The sequence below is a fragment of the Loxodonta africana genome, chromosome 4 (genome assembly GCF_030014295.1).
Source record: "Loxodonta africana isolate mLoxAfr1 chromosome 4, mLoxAfr1.hap2, whole genome shotgun sequence".
NCBI lineage: Eukaryota > Metazoa > Chordata > Mammalia > Proboscidea > Elephantidae > Loxodonta > Loxodonta africana.
The window spans coordinates 18,759,873-18,778,734 of NC_087345.1; the positions used below are offsets into that span (position 1 = coordinate 18,759,873).

Here is an 18,862-nt window from a genome sequence, read left to right on the forward strand (position 1 = left end):
AGTTCAACTAGCCATTTCCCTGAGGCTGGGGCATGCCTGGCATGGAGGGCAAACTGACCATCTGGTGAGGTTGGAGGCCTTCTCTCCAGTACTTACAGACACACACACACACACACACACACATGCATGAACATCCATAGACACACAGCTTCCCCAGCTGATGCCAATGGGTAGGGCTCTGTTGCAATAAGTGGAAAAACCCTATTGTTTTTCCTTTGCTCTTCCATTGCCCTCTCTGTGTTTAGCTCCAGATCAAGAAACCCAGCAATTGGCTTGGTTTCTCCCCAAGGAGATTGATTTGCTAACCTGACCCTAGAAGATTTGAAACCTTCCTTTACAGAGCCTGAGGCTCATGGCAAACTGCACTCATTAATCCTTGTCTCCAAATTTCTGATCAGGACCCTGGGGCCTGAGAGGAAGTGGCTCAATGCCTCCTGGGAATTTAGACTCTGACGCTGGCTTTCTGCAGAAAGAAGAGAGTCCCAGAATATCAGACCTGGAAGAGACCTCGAGAGCATCTTGTCCAGTGTCATTTAACAGATGAGGAAACTTAGTTACAGAGAGAGGCTGACAATTGGCCACGGCCACCCAGAGTGGGGACAGGACCAGAACTCAGACTCTCAGAATTTCCAGTTGGGAGTTTATTTTTATACGATGGAGGTCTGAGTAAAGGGCAACTAGAATAGAGACCCTTTAAGGAGCCAGGGTGGTGCAGTGGTTAAGTGCTCAGCTGCTAACTGAAAGGGGGCTTTTGCAGTAGATTTGCCCAATGCAATGCATCATTTGATTTCTTGGCTGCTGCTTCTGTGGGTGTTGATTGTGACCTAAGTAAAACAAAACCCTTGACAACTTCAATCTTTTCTATGTTTATCATAATGTTGTTTATTGGTTCAATTGTGAGGATTTTTGTTTTCTTTATGTTGAAGAGTAATCCATACTGAAGGCTGTAGTCTTCGATCTTCATCAGTAAGTGTTTTAAGTCCTCTTCACTTTCAGCAAGCAAGGTTGTGTCATCTGCATATTGCGGGTTGTTAATGAGTCTTCCTCCAGTCCTGATGCCCCGTTCTTCTTCATATAGTCCAGCTTCTTGGATTATTTGCTCAGTATATGGATTGAATAAGTATGGTGAAAGGATACAGCCCGGAGGTACACCTTTCCTGGCTTTAAACCACCAAGTATTTCCTTGTTTTATTCAAACGACTGCCTTTTGATCTAGGTACAGGTTCCTCATAAGCACAATTAAGCGTTCTGGAATTCCTATTCTTCGTAACGTTATCCATAGTTTGTTATGATCCACAGTCAATTGCCTTTGCATAGTCAATAAAACACAGATAATCACATCTTTCTGGTATTCTCTGCTTTCAGCCGGGATCCATCTGACATCAGCAATGATATGCCTTGTTGTTATTATCATTACTGTTAGTGTAGTGAACATTGTTGTTGGTTTCCCAGCATACATTCCCTTCACAGTTGTCATAGATTGGATTATGTCCCCCCCAAAAATGTGTGTATCAATCGTTCTGGGCCATGATTCCCGGTATTGTGTGATTTTCCTATATGTTGTAAATCCTACCTCTATGATGCTAATGAGGGAGGGTGGGCAGCAATTATGTTAGTGAGGCATGACTGGACCTACAGAATTAGACTGTGTCCTGAGGCAATCTCTTGAGATATAAAAGATGAAAGCAAGCAGAGAGACAGGGGAACCTCCTACCACCACGAAAGCAGTGCCAGGAGCAGAGCGCATCATTTGGACCTGGAGTTCCTGCAGAAAGAAGCTCCTAGCCTGGGGAAAGATTGATGAGAAGGCTGACAGAGAAAGAAAGCCTTCACCTGGTACTGACACCCTGATTTGAACTTTAACCTACTAGACTGTGTGACAGTAAATTTCTCTTTGTTAAAGCCATCCGCTTGTGGTATTTCTGTTATAGCAGCACTAGATGACTAAGACAACAGTGACGGATCTAATTCAATCCTCTTGCTAGTGGTTGGCGGAAATGGGCTTGTGACACTATTTTGACCACTGGGATGTGAGGGGAAGTCTGTTGAGGGGCTTTTTGGATAGGGGTTCTTGTTCCCAGAGTCAGTCCTTGCTCTTCCTCTGGACATTGCCTGGGCATGTCTGGACATGATGCCTAAAACTGCTGCCGCCATCTTGCTATCATTCAGAGGACGAGGTCCCCCTGCAAATGGCTGTGCAACCTAACCCTGAGAACTGGGTTGCTGATGATGCTGTTGAATCTCTGAATCAATCAACCCTGCAGCCTACTCTCCCTCTGGATTTTCAGGTGAAATAATAAACTCTTTTGTTATTTAAGCCAGTTTGAGTCGTGCTTTCTCTTATATGCAGCTCAACGCATCAGAAACATATACTCCATGGAAGAAGGGAACACGTTTTAGCTTACTTTTCTATCTTCATCCCCTAGCACCGTGCCTGGCCATGTGTGGGGTGCTTAATAAATATTAGTTGATAGAAATTTCACAGTCTTTCTGTCACTGGTATTCTTTTAGAGTTCTTTAGATGTCTGAAGTCCACTCATGGTATTTTTTGTTATAAATTACCAGGCAAATAAGGCATACAGCTATGTGAAGAAGCCTAGTGAGATTCCAGACACCCTGTCACCCCAGTTAACAGTGTGCCAAACCAGACCACAAAGTGAGATCACCCTAGATCATCCAGCAACTATTGACCCTCCAGCTGACCGCCGTGTCATGAGTCAGCCCAGTTGAGATTAGTTGAGCCAGCCCAGACCAGATGAAGAACTCAGCCAACCCACAGAGTCCTGAGCTAAAGAAGTGGTTGTTACTTCAAGCCACTAAAGTTTGGGGTGATTTGTTATGGAGCAAAAACTAAATATTCGTGTAGAAACCATCAGCATACAGAAAGTGTTTTTATATATAAAGATACCTTTACCTCATCTTTACCTTTTCTTACTTGAATGGGATCATAATATTGTTCCGCACCTTGCTTTTTCCACTTAAGGACGTGTCTAATGACGATTTCCAATGAGGTACATTTCAGCCTGTCTCATTATTTTTAACAACTGAATGTATATATTATAATTTGTTTCAACAGTGTCCTATCTAGGTGGTTTTCAGTTTATGCTATTAAGAAACCTCAGAGAACGTGCTCACATGCAGTATATATCTGATAAATATACTAGATATATATGTTGTTGTTAAGTACCATTGAGTCAGTTTTGACTCATAGCAACTCTGTGTGCAACAGAACAAGACACCGCCTAGTCTTGCACCATCCCCACAATTGTTGTTACGCTTAAGCCCATTGTTGCAGCCTCTGTGTCAATTTGTCTTATTGAGGGTCTTTTTTGCTGACCCTCTACTGTAACAAGCATGATATCCTTCTCTAGGGACTGATCCCTCCTGATAACATGTCCAAAGTATGTGAAATGTAATCTCTCCATCCCTGCTTCTAAGAAACATTCTGGTGGTACTTCTTCCAAGACATATTTGTTCGTTCTTTTGGCAGTCCATGGTATATCAATATTCTTCACCAACACCACAATTCAAAGTGACAATTCTTTGATCTTCCTTACTCACGGTCCAGATTTCACACACATACGAGGCAATTGAAAACACCATGGCTTGGGTCAGGTGCACTTTGGTCATCAAGGTGACATCTTTGCTTTTTAACACTGTAAAAAGATCTTTTGTAGCAGATATTTTCAATGCAATTCATTGTTTAATTTTTCATGGATGTTTGCACCTCTTTCTTCTCCTTTTGAGTCATGCCACACCAGCAAATGAAGGTCCCAAAAGCTTGGCTCCATCTACATCGTTAAGGTCAATTTCATTTTGAGGAGGCAGCTCTTCCCCAGCCGTCTTTTGAGCGCCTTCCAACCTGGGGGGCTCATCTTCCAGCACTATATCAGACAATGTTCCGCTGCTATTCATAGGGTTTTCACTGGCTAATGCTTTTCAGAAGTAGACTGCCAGGTCCTTCTTCCTCGTCTGTCTTAGCCTGTAAGCTCAGCTGAAACCTGTCAGCAATGGTGACCCTGGTGGTATTTGAATACTGGTGGCATAGCTTCCAGTATCACAGCAACACTCAGACCCCCACAGTATGACAAACTGATAGACCGGTGGGCGAGATCTGTGTGTGTGTGTGTGTGTGTATATATATATATTTGTTGTTGTTATAGGGTTTCCGTGAGTTGGAACTGAGTTGACGGCACCTAACAACAACAACAACAAATATTTGTTGTTGTTGTTGTTAGGTGCCGTCAATTCAGTTCCAACTCACGGAAACCCTATAGGTCAGAGTAGAACTGCCCCATAGGGTTTCCAAGGAGTGGTTAATGGATTTGAACTGCCAACCTTTTGGTTAGCAGCCAAGCTCTTAACCACTGCACCACCAGGACTCATGTATGCATGTATATTTATGAGGAAGGAAGAAGTTCAAGCTGCAGCGAAGGTGCTGGCAAAAAACAAGGTTTGAGGAATCGACAGGATACTAATTGAGATGTTTCAACAAACGCAATGCTGAAAACACTCACTTCTCTATGTCAAGAGACTTGGAAGACAGCTACCTGACCAACCTACTGGAAGAGATCTATATTTCTGCCCCTTCCAAAGAAAGGTGATCCAACAGAATGTGGAAAGTTTTGAAGAAAATAATTTATATCATACACAAGTTAAATTTTGCTGAAGATAAATTAAAAAATGGTTGGAGTAGTACATCGACAGGGAATTTCCAGAAGTTCAAGCGGATTCAGAAGAGGATGTGGAACAAGGGTTATCATCGTTGATGTAAGAGGGATCTTGGCTGAAAGCAGAGATTACCAGAAAAATGTTTTCCTATGTTTTATTGACTACGTAAAGGCATTTGACTGTGTGGATCAAATCAAATCATGGATAACGTTGCAAAGAATGGGAATTACAGAACACTTAATTGTGCTCATGCAGAACCTCTACATAGACCAAGAGGCAGTTGTTGGAACAGAGCAAGGGGATACTGCGTGGTTTAAAGTCACGCAGTATCAGGGTTGTATTCTTTCACCATACTTATTCAATCTGCATGCTGAGCAAATAATCTGAGAAGCTGGACTACATGAATAAAGAACAAGGCATCAGGATTGGAGCAAGACTCATTAACAACCTCCGTTATGCACATGACTCAGCCTTGCTTGTGAAAGTGAAAAGGACTTGAAGCATTTACTGATGAAGATTCAGTCTTCAGTATGGATTGTACCTCAACATAAAGAAAACAAAAATCCCCACAAATGGACCGATAAGGAACATCATGACAAAAACAGAAAAGATTAAAGTTGTCGAGGATTTCATTTTACTTGGATCCACAGTCAATGCCCATGCAAGCACCAGTCAAGAAATCTAGCAATGTATTCCATTGGGCAAATCTGCTGCAAAAGACCTCTTTAAAGTGTTAAAAAGCGAACAGGTCAATTTGAGGACTAAGGTGCACCTGACCCAATCCATGGTGTTTTCAATAGCCTCATATGCATGTGAAAGCTGGACAATGAATAAGGAAGACCTAAGAAGAATTGATGCCTTTGAATTATGGTGTCGGTGAAGAATATTGAATATACCATGGAGTGCCAAAAGAATGAACAAATCTGTCTTATCCAACTTGGAAGAAGTACAGCCAGAATACTCCTTAGAAACTAGGATGGTGAGACTTCATCCCTTGTGCTTTGGACATGTCATCAGAAGGGACCAGTTCTTGGAGAAGGACATCATGTCTGGTGAAGCAGAGGGTCACTGAACATGTGGAAGGCCCTCAGTGAGATGGGTTGACACAGCGGCTGCAACAATGAGCTCAAACATAGCAAGGATTGGGAGGATGGCTCAGGACTAGGCAGAGTTTTATTCGGTTGTACTTAGAGGTGCTATGAGTCAGAACTGACAGAAAGGCACCTAACAACAACAACAACAACATTTATCAGATAAATTCTTGTAAATAGAATTACTGGGTTAAAGAGATCTGCATTTAGACTATTAATGGTTGTTGTCAAATTCCTTCAAATTATTGTACTAATTCATACTTCCTTACATGTGAACTCCTGACTCATCAACCCCTCACCAACACTTTTAAATATTTGCCAAGCTGAAAGGTAAAAAATGTATTTCATTACTGTTTTATTTGCATTTTAAATTATGAATGAAATTGAGAATATTTTCATATGTTTAGTATCCATTTCTATATCTTTCCTATGAATCTTTTATTCTTGCTCTCTGCCCATTTTAGTACTGTTTGTTCAGTCTCTTTAAAAACTGAACTACAAAAGGTCAATGGGTATTAAAAAATATTGCTGAATTTCTGAACACTTTCTAGATATAGGCTTTTAACTTGAGCTCTAGAGGAGTTTGAAAAGGAATCAATAATAATTTCCTACGTTCGTAAAACGTTTTACAAGTACAAACCCTTGACATGTGCCATCTTATAGGATTTTTTTTTTTTTTTCACAGCTGTCTTTCTGAAGCTGATCTGGTTACCCCCATTTAACAGATGAAAAAAATGAGATTCAGAGAGATAAAGTATCTTTATGTCAGGAGACACTGGAAAAGATTTTCCAATGGGCATGAACAGATTACTGGATGTTCTATCTAGCCTACCCTTCCAGAATATCTACATCTCTTGTTTTTTTCTTCGAGCTACTTTACAACTGTATGTTGTGGAAAACTGTTAGTAATGCAAACAGTTCTTGGACGAAGAAATGCAAATGTATTGTGTCTGGTGAAGAAATCAGTTGATGACTTCCTTGTGGTTTTTGACCCCTGTTGTATCCGTTTGTAAATTCATTTCAGTTTTCCTGAATGCCTGTGTATGTCTGTGTGTTTATGTGCATATATATCTTCCTTGGATTCTTTTAAGTAATTGTGACATCTTACTACTTTCCTCATTAACTGTTTGGCACTTGTTCATTTTATATTTGTATGGCTGTGTCTTTTTTTAGAAAGTTATCCTTTAACTTCTCTTGAGTCTCTTGTCCACATAGCTAGAGTATGAATGTGTCAGGATCTGAATCAGATTTGTCTTATGGGGATTCTTATTAGACACACACACACACACACACACACACACACACATGTATTTTTTCTTTGCCACAGAGCTCTTTGAAAAGCTGGTGAAAGCAATGGATCCATTCCCTGGAAAAATAAAAACACAGATACACACAATTTTGCACAATCTTTTGGGAGTTCCTTGATCTCTCAAAGACTTATATAAAAGCTTCTGGGCTAGAGCTTAGAATCAGAATACGTGCTTAAGATCTTAAGATCAGAAGTGGACTGAGGTAGAAGGTGTAGTTGAGAAAATAACTTTTCTTCTTAACACTTATGGAGAGCTTGCCATGTGCCAAAATGCTTACTCATTTAGTTATCACAGAAGCCCTCTCAGCAAGAAACCATGGTTATTCAGGGATCTGGGATATAGAGGGGATATGTCATTGCCCAAGGTCACACAGCTGTAAGAAAAGCGATTCCTTTACCACATAGATATAAGGTACAGGGAAGAAAATAGTTTTTAGGTAAAAAATAAATCCCTAGGGAGGAAGAGGTCACTTTACGAAAACAGCTTTTATCTCTATACTAAAGCTGAGCCTCTCTGGTCACCTGAATCTCTACAGTGGGCCAAACCCTCTTTCCAGAAGACGCTGGGGAAGGGGTGTATGTGATGTGGGAAGGGGCTGGGTCCCCAGAGCAGACTTGTGCCGTCCCCATTCCACTTGGAAGTCTGGTGACCTGTGGTCTCGTCTACGAGCTTCCATCACCAGGGCACAAGCAATGACTGCAAGAGGCTCAGAATAAGCAAGAGCCTCCTGTCTGGCCCAGTGCTTCCAAGGCTCAGAGCAGTTTGGGAGAGCTGTCCACCTTTCCTCCTGCCCCTGAGAGATGATCTGGATGCTAGAAAGAGAGGAAGCTAGAGAGGCTTCACAGTGGGAGGTGGGGATGGAGGCTGCAGCGGAGCATGTGCAGGGAACCCCCAAGAGTGGATTGAATGGTTCATTGCCAGAGAAGAGGGTGCCATGCCAAGGCCAGACTGGATGAGAGGCCCTTTAATGGATGCCAGCAGGGAACAGAGAAAGACAGAGGTGGGAAGTGCCTATCCGCTCCCTGCAGATACTGCCAGGACATTTGCATAAATGTATCCCCAAACCCCACACCCTCACCCTGGCAAAGACCCCGGTGGGAAGAACGGAAAGAGAGGGGGACAATCTTAAGTTCAACTGAGTTTAAACCTGAAGTGTCTGAGGAATCAGTAACCTAGAGGTTAATAGAATACATTTCCTGCAACAATATAGAAAGGAAATCCAGCTCTAGCAAAAGGATATAAATTACATTTTGCACTTCGGAGTTTAGGGCCGTAAAACGGGTACCTGCTCTGCAGGTTGGTAAGTTGTGAGCTCCCCACCTTTGCTTGTTAACGGTTCTTGCTCCCTCAGCCCCCATCCCTTCCTTTCACCCTGAGTCACCAAGAGATCAGGTGTCCATTTGGCCCTCATGGGTTCTGAGTGCTTTGCACCACTGTGTTTGCAAAGCACGTTCACATTCACCAGCTTGCTGGGGACTCACAATTGCCCTGTGATTTAGGTGGGCGAGGATGACTCACCCCATTCACTACGGAAGAAAATCAAGGACCCAAGAGGCTGGTGGCAGAGCCCACGTGTACCACCTGTGGCCTTGGCCCTGAGTCTGCAAGGCTGTGCCCAGTGAAGCTGAGCTGCCCAAGCCAAGCAGACAGCTGGGACAAAGGAGGGAGCTTGGGGGTTGTAGCCCATGGTCCTTACATACCGAGTGCCTGGAGACTTTCTCATCCGTTTCCCACCCATTTCTCACACCCCGGTCTCCCATTTACACAGGAGGAAGCTGAGGCCCAGAGAGATCAAAAGGTGAGGTTACATAGCACCCTCGTGGGAATGCAGTACTGAGACCCAGGATTCCTGGCTCCTGGTCTAATTCTTGGGTGGATCATGCCAAGGTAGACTGTAGAGGCTCTGGGGTTTGGGGCAGGCTCCTAGAATGTCTTAACTTGTTCATAGAGGTCAGTCCAGATGGCAGGCCCTGTGCTCCCCAAGAAAGTGAGATCTCAGAGACCCTCACAGAAGGCGAGCGCAGATGACACCTCCCTAGGAAGAGGGATTGGCTCATTCCTGGGCTCAAACCCAAGCAGCCACTTTCCTGGTGAAATCTGGGAATAACAATATCACCCCCCAATAGGCCCAGCACCTGTACTTGGCAAATTATTTTCCCCTCCTTTCAGAGTCTCCAGGTTGCTCTGGGAGGCAGGGTGGGCAAGTGGGAAAACTGATGGCTCCCTTTTACAGATGGGAAAACTGAGGCTCAGACAGGAAATGTGATTTGCTGAAGGCCTCACTGCAAGGAGACAGCAGTTTTGAGCTAAGCCCTGGGCCTTCCAGGGTAGAGTGAGGCTGCCCTTTCAGCAAGGCCCTTGCACATGTCCTGGGCAGATAAACTGTGGAAAGAGCTTACCGTTCGTTCATATTCAATCTGAAAACATCTCTTCCCAACACAGCAGAATAACTAAAGGCACCAAAGTTTGTTTATATTTTTTAAAATTTATTTTCTATGTTTCTTTCTCATTCTGGGATGTTCTCATCAAAGCCGTAAAGAATATGTTAGAAACAGGTCCACTGCAAGGTCATTGAGCAAATGTTCTGCTGGTAGGGAAAGGTCGGCATCATCCCTTCGACCAACCTAGACTGAGCCCCCGGGGTTGAGACCTGAGTTGTTCATCTCTATCTCCAGTTCCATTTATGGAGTGCTCAGTAGGTGCTCAATAAATGTGTCGTGGATGAATGAATGAATGAATGAATGAACACCTCTCCTGGCCTCTATGTCTCTGTTCTTTCTATGGCTCAGCTCACAAAAGTTAGGATCAGAAGAGTCCTCAGAAGTCCTCTTGTCGAGCTCTCTCCTGTTACAGGTGAGGTCCAGAGAGGGGGAGGCTCAGAAACAAGAGGGTGGTCTCCCTGTTCCAAAGCTCATTCTGAGACCTCACGCAACCTCTGTCTTCTGAGCCAGGAGGGTGACTCTGGCCAGGAAAGATGAGAGCTCTTCTTTATTGTTTGCCCCTTGCTGCTGAGTTTGGGACAACCCTTCAAGATAGCATCCTGGGATGTGGACAGTCCCTGGAGTGTAAGACTGAGTCCCCCAGCAGGCCGGGCACCAACCGTCACCCAGCTTCATCTGGAGAGAAGAGTGGCTCTTTGGGAGAGATTATCTGGTTCTTATGTTGAAGTGGCACAGGTGCTGGTCCACCTGGGGTGTGAAGGTAGAAGGAGGCGGAGTGCAGGGACACAGGCCTGCTGCAGGAGAGGGCCTGGGAGCGGCTGCATCTCCCATGGGGTGGATGGGAGGAGGGTGACTCCAGCAGGGAACCAGGCAGTGGCCAGCTGGCTTTGACCAAGTGGACAGCAACCTGTGGGTGGAGCCAGCCTAGGCAGAGCTGCAGGCATCTGCAGGGGGCCCTGTTACAAGGAGAGGACAGGAGAGGGAAGTGAGTCCTCAGCTTTGCCCTTGGCTGTGCCTGCAGCTTCCCCGCTTCTCTCCTGCTTGGGCAGTTTGGCGGTTGGTTTGCCTGGATTTTCCCAGATTTAGCACTGAAAGCTTGTGCAAACCTATTCAAACCTGGACAGTTGGTCACTACTGTCCATGACCGGGGGCCAGGAAACCTGGTTCTAATCCTGGCACTTACAGCAACTGTTTCCATGGAAAAGTCACTTTGTTTCTTGGAGTCCAGTTTCTGCCTTAGTAAAAATGGATAATTTAGGAATTCTACCTTACAGGGTCACTGTGGGTATGTAGAGAGGCCTTTGGGTGGCACAAATGGTTTGTGCTTGACTATTAGAGGTTAGTGGTTCAAACCTACCCAGCAGAACCATGGAAGAAAGGCCTGGCAATCTGCTTCCCTAAAGGGTGTTATTGTCAAGTCGATTCTGAATCATGGCAACTCCATGTGTACAGAGTAGAACTGTGCCATAGGATTTTCAAGCTGTCTTCTGAGGCACATCTGGGTGGGTTCGAACTGCCAACCTTTAGGTTAGTAGTTGAGCACTTAATTATTGTGCCACCCAGGGACTCCTCTGTAAAGATTACAGCCAATAAAACCCTATAGTGCAGTTCTGCTGTGTAACACATGGGGTTGTCATGAGTGGGGTTTGGTTTTGTTTTCTGTGGGTATGTAGAAAATTTTAATTCTAGGAATACAGTAAACAGGAACAAAGTGTCAGTTCCTGAGGGTAGGGTTGTGTGTCTTGTTTACTGCTGAATCCACAGTGGTTAGCACTGGGTTGCTGTGTTTGCTGTTTGCTGCTCCAAAGTCGACTTACGGTGACCCTATGCACAACGGAACAAAATGCTGCCCAGTCCTGTGCCATCCCTATGATCAGTTTAGCATCAGGCCATTGTGATCCATAGGATTTTCACCGGCTAATTTTCAGAAGCAGATTACCAGGCCTTTCTTCCTAGTCTGTCTTAGTGTAGGAGCCCCACTGAAACCTGTTCAGCATCATAGTAACATGTGGGCCTCCACTGACAGATGGGCAGTGGCCCCACATGACGTGTATTGGCCGGGAATGGAATCCAGGTCTCCTTCATGGAAGGTGAGAGTTCTGCCACTGAGCCACCAACGCCCCTTAGCACCTGGGACACGCTCATAAACACGCGTTAACTCAATGGACAGCTAATACGAGGGGGCGCTTCTGAGGTGCCAAGCATTCTTCGTATCTCATTCATTTCCTCTTCATCAAAGTTCTGTTAACTATTCCCTGAAAGGCAAAGTGACCATTCCACAGCCACCCCACTGGAACGTGCAGAGCTGAGATTCGAACCCCGGGCTGTCTGACCCCAGAGCTGGTGTGCTCAACCTCCATGTACCGTGCTTTACTCGGTGACCTTGTTTTATAAACTGTGAAGCTGTGCACACTTAATACAAACCACTCCCTGGAGGAGGGAGAGGCACTATGATTGTTACCCAGTGGCTGAGAACACAGCGTCAGAGAGAGGCCAATGGCCTGTCACAGGCCCCACAGGTTTCCAGACCTGTCTGTGTCCCCTATCCTTTCTAAAATAAGTCCCCTTTCACTTTTACTATAGACAAGGTCCCTGAAGTGTTTCCTTCCATATGGGTCTGGACGGGACGTTCCCAGACAATGGTTCCCACCCTCTGCCCTCCTTTGATGTCTCAGCCACTCACAGCCACATCCAAAATTGTCCCTGGGGTGAAGCTGGCCTCACTCAGCTGCTGCAGACCACCCAGGCTGCCCATCTTCTCCTGCTTCCGCCACTTGGCTCGCTGATTCTGGAACCAGATCTGGGGTGGAGTAGAGAGGAGGTGGAGATAAGAATAAGAGTTTTTATCCAGCTGTTGTTGTTGTTAGGTGCCGTTGAGTCGGTTCCGACCCATAGGAACGCTATAGGACAGAGTAGAACTGCCCCATAGGGTTTCCAACGAGTGGCTGGTGGATTTGAACTGCTAACCTTTTGGTTAGCAGTTGAGCTCTTAACCACTACACCACCGGGGCTCCTTTATCCATCTAGTAACCAGTTAACCAGTTGCCGTCAAGTTGACTTTAACTCATGGGGTCCCTGTGTGTGTCAGAGAACCGTGCTCCATGGGGTTTTCAACATTTAATTTTTTTGAAGTTGACCATTAGGCCTTTCTTCTGAGGGCTCTCTGGGTGAAGGCAAACCTCCAACTTTTTGGTTAGCAGCAGAGCACTTGACTGTTTGTACCACCCAGGGACTCCATTTAGTGCCTACCCCCAAACGCATAATAACGACATCTTGCAAGGGGCCAGCGCTTCATGGTTTATAAAGCACTGAGATATCCAGGATTTCCTTAGATCTGAATGTCAGTCTCCTGAGGGGTGACTGGGAGTCACAACTTTCAATGCTTCCAGGGCCAATGAGTGAAACAGATGGTGTCAGGTAACTGGGAGTCGCGAGGTCTGTGGTGTACTGGAGTATGTGGGCCCAGTATTTTGTTGTGTGGCTGTCAAACTGGCCCCGATTCCTGGTGACCCCATGTACAACAGAACAAAGCATTGCCTGCTCCCGTGCCATCCCCATGATCAGTTGCAGATGGGACTGTTTTGATCCATAGGGTTTTCATTGGCTGATTTCTTTTTTTGGAACACTTTATCGTGTTTTAGGTGAAAGTTTACACAGCAAATTAGTTTCTCCTTCAATAATTCATACACATACTGTTCTGTGACATTGGTTGCTGTCCTTGCAATGTGTCCGTACTCTCTCCATTTCCATCCTCTCTTTACTCTTTCCATCCCTCCACTTTCCTGTCCCTCCTTGCCTTCTCATCTTTGCTTTTGGCCATACGTTGCCCGTTTGGTCTCATGTAGTTGATTGTTCCAAGAGCGCATTTTTCTTGGGTATTATTGTTCATTTTATAGGCCAATCTGTTATTTGGCTGAAAGGTGACCTCCAGGATCCTTGGCTGGTTTTTGGAAGTAGATTGCCAGGCCTTTCTTTCTAGTGCATCTTAGTCTGGAAGCTCCACTGAAACCTGCTCAGCATCATAGCAACACCCACGCCTCCACTGACAGAGGGTTACTGGCTGCACGTGAGGTGCATTGGTTGGTGTTCTAGGTTCATCCAGTTTCCAAGCTGGGAATCTTGTTTTTTGTGTGGGAGCACCTGAGTTTTAAAACAAAGTGCAAGTCAAATAAAACTCATTTGTGGGGCAGTCCAGCCGGCAGGCCACTCATTTGCAGTCCCTGTGAGGGGCCACTGGCACCTGTAGCTTTAACATCTGCAGCTCCCCATGTCCATCAATGCCCTGATGGCTCTAGCATATGGCCAACTGCACTTGGTGATTCCGCTTAGGTAGGAGTGGAATTCTGGGCTTTACTGCGGACGCAGGTGCTGCCCACTTAGCTGGTGACTGACTCCTAGTGGGAATAAAAAAGGCGGGGAGGGGGAGAAGTCTACGGCAAGGGTGGTCCTTAGCCAGAAGAAATGCAGGGTGGGACAAAATAAAGAGTGGAATGTCGACCTGGGCCTTGGTTCAGATTCTGAACTTCGTTGAGTCCATTACTTGATCTATTTGTTAAAAAAAAAAAAAAAAATTAAAGAAGCGTGCCTTAGAAAACTGCTTTAGAGAAAGTTCCAACAGTGTGTAAGTTGAATGTGGTGGTGGAACTTCCTACGCCTAAAACGTACTTGGAAAATCGGTGATGTACAAAGAAGACAGGATGTGTCTCTGGTGAGTCACAGGGACTGATGAACTTCCAGCCATGGAGACAAAGAGAGAGACTGTGGGGTGAGGAGATTACGTAGGCCGTCAATGCTTAAACAGGTTTCTGACCGTAGCTCTGGGCCTTCCTCATTTCCCTGTGCATCCATCCTCCAAAGTGCTGCCCACATGGTCTGGATCAGGAGTTGGCAAACTGTGGCCTACGGGCCAAACTGGGCCCACCAACTCTTTTTGAAGAGCCCGTGAACTAAGAATGGTTTTCACATTTTTAAATGGTTAAGAAAAAATCAAAAGAAGGCTAATATTTTGCTACACATGAAAACTACCTGAAACTCAAATTGCAGTGTCCATAAATAAAGTTTTATTGGAACACTGCCATGCTCATTTGTTTACATATCTATGGCTACTTTTGTGCCACAACGACAGAGTTGAAGAGTTATGACAGTGATTGCATGCTCCGCAAAGCCTAAACGAATTGCCATCTGGCCCTTTATAGAAAAAGCCTGTTGACTTTTTGTGTGCTCTAGATTGTCAAGACCTATTTTGTGAATGAGGCTGGGTGATGAATGATTTTCTGGAGCTGTGTAGCCAAGTAGAGTCCCTGGGTGGTGCAAACGCCGAAGTGCTCAACTACTGACCAAAAAAGGTGGGAGGTTCGAATTCATGGGATTTATGGCCTGGTGGTCCGCTTCCGAAAGTCACAGCCTTGAAAACCGTTAAGGAGCGCCGTTCTACTCTGAAACACGTGGGGTTGCCATGAGTTGAAATGACTTGATGGCAACTTTTTTTGGGGTGGGGGGTGCAGGGGGATGGGGGACATTTAACCAAGTGGAGAGGAAGGTCATGGAAGCAGAGCTTGATGGCGATTGTCTGGTGCCAGCTCACTTCATTTCTACTGCCAAAGGAGAGCAACCATCTTATAACTATGGTGTCTTCATTTCCTGGAAAATAATATTTGGCAAATATGACTATACTTATGAGATAAAGCCAATAGAAAACTTCAAATGGGGGCAGCCCTGGAAAATTTAGGATACATGGTATCTCATCCGCAGCTATAAGTGGGGGCTGAGGGTGGAGGCGGCTGTACCTGAACTCGAGCTTCTGGGAGGTTGATCCTGGCTGCCAGCTGGTTGCGGACATGGACATCTGGGTAGTGGGTGAAATGGAAAATCTTCTCCAGCTCATGCAGCTGCTCCGTGGTGAAGGTGGTACGAACCCTCCTCCGCTTGCTCTTCCTGTCCCCTGCATGGGAGAGAGATGGGTCAGTCGTCTTGGAGTTAGCACCTCAATTAGGCTTCTGTGTTGCCTTGTTCCTCTCTTTCAATCCCTGCTGCAGCGACTGAGTCTCGGCCCCTCGCTCCTCCTGCTTGTTGTTTTACAATATTCTCTTTTCTAGAATTCCCTGCCTGTAGGCAGAGTTCAATTTTGGACATGTTAATTTGAGATGGCAGGAGTCAGAATCGACTTCAATGCAACTAACAAAAACAAATTGGCTATTCAAATGAGGCTATTTCTTAGGGATTGAATTGTGTCCCCCTAAAAGATACGTTGAAGTCTTAACCCCCGTACCTGTGAATGTCACCCTGTTTGGAAATAGAGTCTTTGAAGATGTTATCAGTTAAGCTGACATGAGGTCATACTGGAGTAGGGTAGATCCTATTTCTGTATTACTGGTGTTCTTATAAAAGAGAAGAAGATAAGCAGAGACAGAAAAACAAAAGAAGGATGCCATGCGATGCTGCAGCTGTAAGCCAAGGGATACTTGGAGCTACCAGAAGCTGGGAGAGAGGCATGGCACAGATTCTCCTTCAAAGCCTCAGAAGGAATAAACATGGTTGACACCCTGGTCTCAAACTCCCGGCCTCCAGAACTGTGAGGCAATAAATTTCTTCTCTTATAAGCCACTGAGTTTGAGGTATTTTGTTACGGCAGCTGTGGAAAACCAGTATACTCTTAGATAGGCAGATGTATATGTAAGTTGGGAGCTCAAAGGCAAGGTCAGAACTGACGTTCAAATTTGGGAATTCCCGGCATATATTTGGCATTTGAAGTCGTTGGAATGGCTGAATTCTCTTAGGCAGAAAGCATAGGAGGAGAAGAGCAGAGGGCCAAGGAGTAAGTCCTGGGGCCTTCCATCATTCACAGCTTCAGTAGCAGAGCAGGCAACAAAGGAGATCAAAAAGGGAGATCTCAGGTCAGAGGAAGGCAAGGGAGGGGTGACATGGATGTGTAGAGAAGAAATATTCCGAGAAAGAAGATACAGTCAGCTCTGTCCATGCTGTGAACAGATCAACTATGATGAGGACAGAAAAGTTGTCATGGAAGCTGACCTCATGGGGGACCTTAATGAGAGCAAGGAAATCAACTAGGCCCAACTGTCTCTGTTGTAGAAATGGTCTTTCATGGTCTGCTTTTGGCCTCACTTCCTTCCCTTTGTTGTTAATTCATTTTTTTTTTTAAATCTACTCACAGCACTTCCACCCACTTTTGCTGACTCTTAAAAGCTTCCTGGGGATTGTGGACAGTGAGGTTTTCAACATTCTCGTCCACTAGAGCAAGCTTGTGAATCAGCTTTGGCAGGAGAGTCTGAGCTGTCTCTCTCTCTCTCTATCCCTTTCCCCTCCCCAACGCTGCTGTCCCCTTCTATTTTTAGAGATATTTATTCTACATCTAGAGCTGGTGGTGTGCTTAAGGGATAGAGTTGAAATGAATCAGAATTGTTGTAGAGAGAGATGGCAGGTGTTAATCCACTGCCCAGTTCTTACTCAATGTCTTCTTTGTACCCACGAACTGACAGGTGCTTAGGCCAGTCTACAGGGTACAAAAATGGAGACAACATGCTGACAGTATCCCATTCATTCCTTCATGATGTCAGAATTTTAGATGATGATAAATGATATAGTGCAGTTCTGTAAGAAGTTGCAAAAAAAAAAAAAGAAAAAAATAACAGAAGGGAAGACTTCAGGTTGTCTGGGCAAAGTGAGGTATCAAGGGCAGTATGGGACTAAGATTTTTCTGAGAGTATAAAACTGTGGAATAGGACTTGCAGAACCAAGAATGTAGGATGTAGAACCAGAATACAGGAAATTAAACAACATGGAGAACAAAGGATTAGGAACAGAAAGTAGAACTAAAGAATAAGCCACCTCTTCCTTTTCCCCCAGAAGGAAACTTAGGTAGACAAGTGTTCATGATGAACAAGAACTTAACAGACTTCTTACTAAGTGTCCCAAAGCCTCCAATGGTGTAACTAAAGGAGCATATATATATTAAGATATATATATGGCTCTTCTCTATTCCCAGCAGGTCTGAAGGGGCATAATTCGGAGGTAGGGAGAAGAAGGAAAGGAACTAACCCCTACTCTGCATGATGTGACTGCTGACTTCATGGAGAGAGGGCTGCCTGACAAGTTATGGGCTGGTTAGAAAAAATATTTTATTTCTCACTAGGTTTGACCTATACATCCTCAGAATAAATGCTTGTCCTTGAGAGATAATGATGATGATGGTGATGATGATGATATGTGTTTGTGTGTCCAACAGCTCCAGTGATCTTGAGAGAACAAAGAGGGGTGCCTACAACTCACAGTGGTGGGGAGATGGAGTCTGAACCCCAAATAGACCATCCTGCAGGGTTTAGAGCACCGAAGTCTCTCCCCTAGATTGACCTCGGGTTCTTGCGATGTTGACAGTCAGCACTGATTGTCCCTATACTGCTCATTTTGGAATGTTCCAGACTGAATGACCATAAATTGCAGAAACATAAAAAGGGGTGGGGATAAGAGTGAGAGAGGGACCCTGCAGCTGCGATCACTCCCCGTGAGTGGGGTTCCCTGAAATACAACTGGAGAGACCTGACCAGAAAGTCAAGAGCAGTTTTGGAAGAGGCAGATAGATTTAAACCTATAGTTAGGTGAATGAGGTTAAGATCTGAGGCTGGACCTCAGGAAAACTTTAATTCCTTAGAGCTAAACTGTCCAATATGGTGGTCACTAGCTACATGTGACTATTTAAATTTCAATCGATTAAAATTAAATTAAAATTTAATTCCGCAGTCCAACTAGCCATAGCTCCGTAGCCACATGTTGCTACTGGTTGCCATATTGGACAGCAGATATAGAGTATCTCCTTCATTGAAGACAGTCCTGTTGGACAGTGATACCTTAGAGGTTTTTCCCTTGGATTCTTGAGTCTAACTTTTTAAGTTTCTTCCCCTGTGTTGCAATTTCTTCTAATTGCTACAAAGATCTGACACTCTTTGTGCCAACTTTGATGGGGTTGGGAAGCCATAAGCATAGGGAGAGTAACAGCAAACGTGGGCTGCCCCACATCCATCTCTCTGCTGGTGCCCAGGGAGAAGGAACAAGTTCAGTGGAGGGGATGGTGCCCAGGATCTGTGGGCAGTGGACTACAGCAAAGTGAACCTGCCCATGATCTCGGGCAGGGTGGAGATGGGGAAGAGCAGAGTTTGAGGGGATGGCTCAGGAAGGATGAGGCTTCTCTAGGAAACGGATAGGAGGGAGCTGAGGAAGGCTGGTGTTTGGGTTACAGACCACAGTGGTTATATGGGAGAGGAAGCAGGTGAGAGAAGGCAGAACAGCATAAATGGAATGTGGATCAGAGAAGAATGTAGAACACAGCTCAGCACAG

At 45.0% G+C, this 18,862-nt stretch overlaps 1 protein-coding gene across 1 annotated transcript in view; it reads right to left on the reverse strand.

The window, feature by feature from the left end:
• Window positions 1-10,229: 10,229 nt before the first annotated feature.
• Window positions 10,230-18,862, reverse strand: part of ISX (intestine specific homeobox) — a 31,780-nt gene continuing 23,147 nt past the window's right edge. The window contains exons 4-6 of the mRNA XM_064285116.1: window positions 15,300-15,454; window positions 12,197-12,313; window positions 10,230-10,469 (exon numbers count right to left, since the gene is read on the reverse strand). Of these exons, the coding sequence (XP_064141186.1) occupies window positions 10,230-10,469; window positions 12,197-12,313; window positions 15,300-15,454 (512 nt within the window). The remainder of the gene's footprint in view (window positions 10,470-12,196; window positions 12,314-15,299; window positions 15,455-18,862) is intronic.